The sequence below is a fragment of the Tasmannia lanceolata genome, unplaced genomic scaffold, assembly GCF_043159265.1.
Source record: "Tasmannia lanceolata isolate RefF3 unplaced genomic scaffold, GAP_Taslan_0.1 ptg000004l, whole genome shotgun sequence".
Classification (NCBI taxonomy): domain Eukaryota; kingdom Viridiplantae; phylum Streptophyta; class Magnoliopsida; order Canellales; family Winteraceae; genus Tasmannia; species Tasmannia lanceolata.
The window spans coordinates 14121076-14128755 of record NW_027518681.1 but is presented as its reverse complement, the minus strand read 5'-3'; the positions used below and the strand labels follow the sequence as shown (position 1 = coordinate 14128755).

Sequence of the window (7680 nt, the reverse complement as noted above, 5' to 3'; positions counted from 1 at the left end):
TTTTGTTGTTGTGTATGCGTGGGGTGTTACACCCACCACGAAGATGAAGAATAATTGAGGTAGAGGCTCAACCCCAGGATTGTTAATCTTTCTTTTCTGATTTTTGACTGAATTTTAGTCGGTACAAAAGGGATGTTTTTTGCCTTCTTACTACGTCTAGTGCCAAATCCTCCAAAGGGACAGTAAAGAGGGACCCACAGTATTTTTTGTGTTGCACCGTGCAGGCACGACTTGCAACCATATAAAAACTCACCTTTGGGTAGCCCCGTTCGACATTTTCAAGCTGTGGAAACATGGCATCTTGTGCCTAGTAAGACTTTTTTTCTGGGATATTCGATTTCCACTTTAAATGATTCCATCATTCAAACCCCGACTGAATATGTAGATATATGAAGATTAAAATTATATTAAGAACAACAACTTAGAAGAACAAAGCCCTTATCATAGTTCTTGACAACACAAGAGGACAGTTTTCATACATCTAGGAAAATACAGTAAGACACTGCTGTGCACAGACGGACATTAATTTTGGGACACAAATAGCACATCTATGGAAGTCAAAAGTTACAATATACACAAATTTTGGCAGTTCAGATTAAAACAGCAGGCAGTTTTGAATCTGACCTCACAAAAGTGAAGTTTAGCAACAATTATGAATGCATGATGGCAAAACCAGCCACGCATGGTCAAGTGGCATTCTCATTATCATGTGGGGGTCGAGTGGCCCGACGAAACCAAGTATTGAATGCTGAGACCAAGTGTGGGCAATCCTCAACATTGCGGGTGGCAAAGCTGAGGCAATGATGCAGCAATAGCTCAGCGTCTGACATGGGCAGCGTGGAGATGATCCTCAAAAACGTTTCTTCCAATTCCTGGTACAGCTGTTTCTGACCAGAAGGTATTGGTGAAACATTCTTCTCCCGACAAACGATGAGCACCGGTAGCCAAACACTTACAAGCTTCAACCGAACCTGGAAAAACAGAAAGCCTGTGGTAAAACTCCGGCACCTGGAAACAGCTCAAACATACATGGAAAATTTCTGTCTTCAGGGTGTTTTAGCTGCAGGGAGATGCCAACTTTCTCCAATTTTCTAGTCGTCGCCAACATTACTATTAATAGAAGAATTCCATGACTGACAAATTCAATTGTCTTACCTCAACAAACCAACAACAATGGCCATCTTCCATGCAAAAACCCATAGGTGGATCATATGTTGCTCAATCAAAATTTTACGGTAGGTGAAAACATGAATGGTTCTCATTAACCAAGTTTTGAAGAGGGAGCACAGCTATACAAAACATACCAGAAATAGAAACACTTCCAAATGGGAACAATGTATAATTGCATGATTTGCTAAACTTCCCCACAAGCAAGAGCAGATCAAGCAGACAGACTTTGCCAGCCAATTGTGCTCGTAAACCAGTAAACCAAGCAAATCAATTGTTATTGATCTTGAAAACATAAGATGAATCACTAATGTGAAGCTTATCTGGTAAGTGAGAATCAATCCTTATGTGCAGAGGTTTGTTACAAAAAGACGAGGTTAGAGGCATTTTCTATAGCCTTTCATTGTAAAGAAATTGAAAAGGATGGTGAATGGAAAGATCTAAGACACATCCAATTTGACAAGCAGGATCATTCCTATATGGGTCTACAAGGTCAGGATGAGAGGGCTGCTCGAGGCAAATTGATTGAAGCACTTGGCCATATTTGGCCTGAGAGGAAAGCATTATCTTGCAGCATGCAGAAACAGAGCATGCAGAATTTAGAATCCCTTTCGAAAGTTGCAAGTCATAAAAAAATACATAACATGCAGAATCCTGTAACAGAATGTATGTCATCATGGCCAAATAACAAGTCAAAAGAAGGAAGATCATGGGCTGGTGAAGGCTTGTCAGCACAAGTGACAGCCAATGCTAAAGGCAAGGTCGACGAGAATACCAACAAATAAACATGTATTCTTCTTGACATGGTGCTTCACACGTGATGTACCCAGTGCATTTAAACTGTGCTGTGTGAGAAATTGGAGTACAATTGAACTGCCACACCAACTAGTTGGGACGTGGCTTGGGTGTACATTACAATTTTTTTTCAGAGCCCACCACAAGTCTTTACGTTTAAGGGGCCGGAAGGTCATAGCATCCAAATGGAAGTTGCTGTTCCCACTCCCCTCACACCCATTTCAACTAATTGAAAAGAAAATTATATTGAGAATGGAAATCAATATCTCAGTTGGATGGTGCCATGTTTCTAACCATAAGGTGATGGTCCTATTCCAGCTTACCAACCACAAAAAAAGAAATGTTTACAAAAAGAAAGAAAAAATCACAAAAAATTCAGCAAATTACGCATGAGGAGAAACTCAGGTCCTAAGGAATCCAGGAACTGCTGACATAATGTCACAAACTGGGAGTAATGCTCGGAAACTAGCTTATCACAGGTCCGCGTGAGGTTGTTCAACCCGGAATAGAGTTTTTGCACGTTTCCAAACATCTTTGGAAGAGTGAAGATACAACACCGGGCCAGCAACTAATAGCAATCGTGGACCGGCTAGAAGATCTAGAAGATCTTCTTGATATGCTTTTATTTCATGCCATGTTTAGTTCCTTAGTTTGGTAGGTTTCCTCTCTAGATTTTATTGCTTTTGGGAACTTCTATATTAGTTATTTCTTTTTGTAAATCTCTCCATTTATGAGAGATTATTTCCTTCTGTAAATCTCTCTATTTAGGAGAGACTAGTTGATTGAATAAGGCATGATGGATTTTCTTCAAGCTTTGGTTTAGGAGGTTGGTTTACCTTAAAGAAACCCATAGAATCATATTAGCAACCTTCGGTTCCATGCTATTCCACGAGAGGGTTTGAATATGTGCATCCTCTTGGCGCCACTTGCCATACAATTTATCATCAACAAGAGGAGCATCCTTTTCAAGATAATCAACTTTGCCCCGACCCAGAAGGAACATCCCAACTGCCCTACGCCACGAGGGATAATTAAAACCATCCAATTTGATGGATGTCATCTGAACCATAGGAAGCTACATCGAGGTAGAACCAAAAGAAGTAGCCATGAAAACACAAACAGCAAAGGCGAAAGGAAATCCACAAACAACAACGAAGAAGAAAAAATAAACAGGGCGATAAACAATCAGCCCAACACAGCATCACACGGCTCCGGAACAGATGAAAGCCGAGAACACACACAACCATCCAATGAACACGACATAACTATGAACAAGATAGTTCTGAAGCTCACAAAAACAAGGAATAGGTATAGGAAAATATGCAGACCATTAGAGGAGGGTAACGAAAAACCCAAACAACAAAGGGTGGGTGAGAGACGGGTAATCGGAACTCAAAAAACCCAAAGAAAGGGTTTCGGTAGATAGAAAGCCCAGAGGTGGGTTTTCAAAAGGTTTTTTTTTTTTTAGGGCGGGGGGGGTGGCTACACAAGGAAGAAAGGAGATGTGATGGCAGCAGGTGGGAGGGAGGGGATAGTTCCGAAGCTCACAACAACAAGGAACAGGTATTGGGAAATTTTCAGACCATTAGAGAAGGGAAATAGAAAACCCAAACAGCAAAGGGTGGGTGAGTAACGGGGAATCGGAACTCAAAAAACCCAAAGAAGGGGTTTCGGCAAACAGAAAAACCAAAGGTGGGTTTTTGAAAGGAAATTTGGGGGGGTGGGGATTGGGGGCTACACAAGGAAGAAAGGGGAGGTGATGGTGGCAGGTGGGAGGGATGGGATAGTTCCGAAGCTCACGACAACAAGGAATAGATATAGGGAAATTTCCAGACCATTAGAGGAGGGAAACAAAAAACCCAAATAGCAAAGGGTGGTGAGTGACGGGAAATGAAAGGGTTTCGGTAGACAGAAAACCCAAAGGTGGGTTTTCAAAAGGGATTTGGGAGGGTGGGGATGGGGGGCTACACAAGGAAGAAAGGGGAGGTGATGGCGGCTAGGCAAATGGGGGCTGTAGGTGTAGGGTTAGGGTTTGGAAGGAGGAGGGGTTGCACTGTTAGGGTTAAGGTTTTTGTGTGTGTGTGTGTGTGTGTGTGTGTGTGTGTGTGTGTGTTTGTTGTTGAACTACTCCTGAATCAGAACCTGGAGCTCTGATACCATGTTCGACGTATCCTAGTTTCCATGAAAGAAGAAGAAGAAGAGAACGGGAGTGAGGGCGAAAGTAGCTGAGAGAGTCGAATAGCTCTCCCTCTCATAACATGTAATATATATATACACACACACGTGTGTGTGTGTGTGTGTCATCACTAGGGTAACAAGTACAATGTCCATAATACCCTTAATTGGATATTGAATTGCACTGCTTCATCTAACAATAACAACATAACTTAAAATAAGCAATGACCATCGAACCAAAAGCCAATAACATAACTCGATAATTTTTGTTTTTTTAAGATGGAAGAATAAGAAGAGAAGAATGAAATCAAATTCATGAATAAATAAGTGTTACGAACCCGAATCGCAACAAGATTGATCTTCTTAGGGAGAAGATCAACCTCTTAACCCGCTTCGAGGAAGGGTTGGTCCTCCTTTGTGATCTAAGACACAATTTTGGGATAAAATTCTTTATTCGATAATCTTATTTCAATTACAGTCAAGCAATATATAGTGGACTATCTAGCTACCAATAAAACATGAAACAATCCTATCAAATAGGAAAGACTTCTTAAATAAGAGCACTGATTAATAACAACAATCAATCCTAATAGCAACCTACTAACTTTATTATCCTAGCTAATAGCAGCAATCAACCAAAGCAGCAACCTTCTAAACTTATCATGCCAAACATAACTTTCCCATCTTTCCATGCACGTAACATTCCACCCGCCTTGAAATCAACCTTGTCCTCAAGGTTGGAGATTAAGAGTTGGTCAATTGGTAGAAAATGAGATCTTGCTCAGGACTTTCCTAAATTCTTCTCTCGTTTTTTTTTTCTCATTCCCTTTTTTCTTCGCTTTACCTTGTGATTAGTCACCATTTCGTATGTCACCATCAATGGTTGAGGCACCTTCATTTTCAAATCAATCTCATCGTGTCATTCATCAAAACTCTTTCGTTGTGTTTTTTTTTGAGTGATTGGGATGATGCACGGATGATTGTGGGTGAGGATACTCTCGACGGTATTGACTAATTTGAGCAAAACAATAGATTTTTCGGCAACGAACTTGTTAAAATTGACGGCACTGATAATGTTGATCGCCTTCTTTTGTGGCTTTTTCTCTTTCTCTTCTATCTGATTTCTTTCGCTCTTCTTCTTTTCTTCCTTTTTTTCATTTCTTTTCTTTTTCGTCAGACAATCCTTCTAGACGGTGCTCTCGTTGAACTCTTCATTCAACTTCTTCAAACAAGGGGGGTTCTTCTATCTTCACGCCAAGCGACGGTGCTATCTTGTTGAACTTGGCATTCATAGAAGCTAGATGCATTTTGACCTCTCTGATAGTCTCATCCTACGGATCCATTGTTCCTTCGGTTTGCTTCTTCATGGGTCTGGATCATGCTGCTCTAATACCAAATGTTACAGAGTAGAATCAGTTTGAGGGAAGGGTTTTGTCCACCTTTGTGTGCAAAAACACAATTTTTGGGTTAAAATTCTTCATTCAACAATCCTATTCCAATTACAATCAAGCAATATACAGAAGACTCTCTAGCTACCAATAAAACAGGAAATTATCCTACCAAATAAGAAAGACTTTGTAAATAAGAGGAGTTCTAATTAATAGCAACCTACTGACTTTATACACCTAACTAATAGCAGCAATCAACCAAAGCAGCAACCTTTTTTAAACTTATCATGCCCAGCATAACTTTCCCATCTTTCCATGCACATAACAATGAGTCAATCGACCATACCTCTCTTGCTGCCAAAACAGAACCAGTGGCAACAGCATCGGCGAGCCGGGCAGTGCAGCGGAGCACAAGCGCAGGGAGCCCAGGTGCTATGTTCCTCCAAACATCGTCATGAAATGCCCTCAGTAGATCCGCCACAAACGATACCTGCTCACTCCACTCCTTCACCGCTGTATCACCAATCCTCAATTCGATCATTCTCTCGACCAACCACAAAAGATCTTTGCCGTGGTACACAGCCGTATGCAGATTCAGTCTCTGGATTGCCTCTGTCTCATCGTGGTCTCCCCTGAAATCCGGACTCGAATACTTCTCCAGCGATTCCTTCACCGTCTTCAAGCTGGCCTCAAACGCCCGATCGAACACGCGCCGCACCGAATCCCTCGATGGGAAATCTTTCAGCATCTTCGCCACGAACGACTTCACCTTGGCAGAAGCCACGTAGGGATGGTTACCAATCGAGGCCGTAATCAGCCTGTGAAGCATTTCCTCAGAGGAATTGTTACGGGGTGGCGAAACCCTAGCGAGAAGCTCCCGAGACTCTTCATGCCCTAGAGAAGGGATTATAGTAAGAATGGCCTTCTCTTCATCTTCGCTCCAGGGTACAGCTTCCAAGAATTGAATACAAGCCCTAATGCATTCATCGAACAGCAGATGGAGAGCGACGGGAAGTAGGGACAAGGCGATGGAGGGGGTGAGGATGGCGGTAGAGAAATCATTGGAGTAGAGGAGCTGGAGGAGGGTTAGATAAGGATCCATGGAGGCCGAGGCGGCTTTCAGATTGATCCGGAAAGTCCTATCGTCGTCGTCGGCGGAATTTGTCTGCCATCGGTCGGATAAGAGAGCGTCAAAGTATTTGGAGCGGCGGAGGACATTGGAATGGAGGTGGAGGTGGAGATGGTGAGAGGAGTGGTCGGAATCGTCGGAATCGGAATCGATTTGGAGGGAGAGGATGACATCGGCAGTGAGGGGGTCGTTGAAACCGCCGGGAATGGAAGGTAGGAGGGGTTTGGCGGAGGTTTCCGTTAGGGATCCGTCGGGTTTAGGGAAATCGATGGAGGAAGAGGAGGAGATGCGGCTGCTGCTTCCTACGCGTTGTCTTTTCTTCTGACCGATCATTTCTAAATCAAACAGGATCGAAGAGGCATGGATGGATGTGGACTGCCGACTTTGGAGGAAACGGAAGACGTGAATTTATTTATTGAGAAAGAGGGGTGATTTTTCTTATTTTTGTTAATAAATAAAGATTTGCTTAGTGTGTGATCTTATCCACAGGTGGTTTTTCTTTTGTCCCCCGTAAAGACAAAGCAGCGTATGATATCTCAACTCAATTCAACGGGCATGCCACCCTTAGTTTGATCAATATCTTCACGTTAAAGAACATCTTGATCTTGGTAAATTAAAAGCTTCTTTTAACTTCAATTTTAAAAAGTAGGAAGACTCACATGGACCATTATCTTTCTTAATTTAGGGATGCATCTCGGGTCGGGCTGGGGCCAACCCGAACCCAACCCGAGGAACCATTTACTCAACCCGAACCAAGGAAGTAGTGATAGTTGCCTCGAGACCTGCATAACGCTTCAATTTCTGGAGTCATCGGAGGGTCCTCGAACCAAAGGGGCGCAGTTATAGCACACGCACTGAAATGGTTGAGGAGTTATGATGCGTAGGAGTTAGCACTCTAAGCTCAGAGAAGGTGGAACGCCATGGTGGCGACGGTTACAGTGAAGACGATGAGAAGGACCACATGGTGTGATCAGAGCCATGAATTCTAGGAGCCGCAATCCGCGCTGCGAATGTGATCAATCACGT

The 7680-nt window shown here is 42.8% G+C and overlaps 1 protein-coding gene across 1 annotated transcript; it reads right to left on the bottom strand.

Annotated features, from left to right (window-relative positions):
• Nucleotides 1-421: 421 nt before the first annotated feature.
• On the bottom strand, nucleotides 422-7239 carry LOC143875606 (BTB/POZ domain-containing protein At3g05675-like). The gene is made up of 2 exons (XM_077377210.1): nucleotides 5872-7239; nucleotides 422-971 (listed from the first exon to the last, which is right to left on the bottom strand). Exons 1-2 carry the CDS (start codon nucleotides 6985-6987, stop codon nucleotides 687-689), a joined length of 1401 nt encoding a protein of 466 aa, XP_077233325.1. The 5' UTR covers nucleotides 6988-7239; the 3' UTR covers nucleotides 422-686.
• Between the last annotated feature and the right edge of the window lie 441 nt (nucleotides 7240-7680).

Excerpts from the sequence above, each read along its gene's own strand:
- LOC143875606 (XM_077377210.1), bottom strand. The coding sequence starts at position 6,987 with ATGATCGGTCAGAAGAAAAGACAACGCGTAGGAAGCAGCAGCCGCATC. Across the intron at positions 972-5,871 it reads CTGTTTTGGCAGCAAGAGAG|GTTCGGTTGAAGCTTGTAAG; the intron begins GTATGGTCGATT and ends CTGTTTTTCCAG.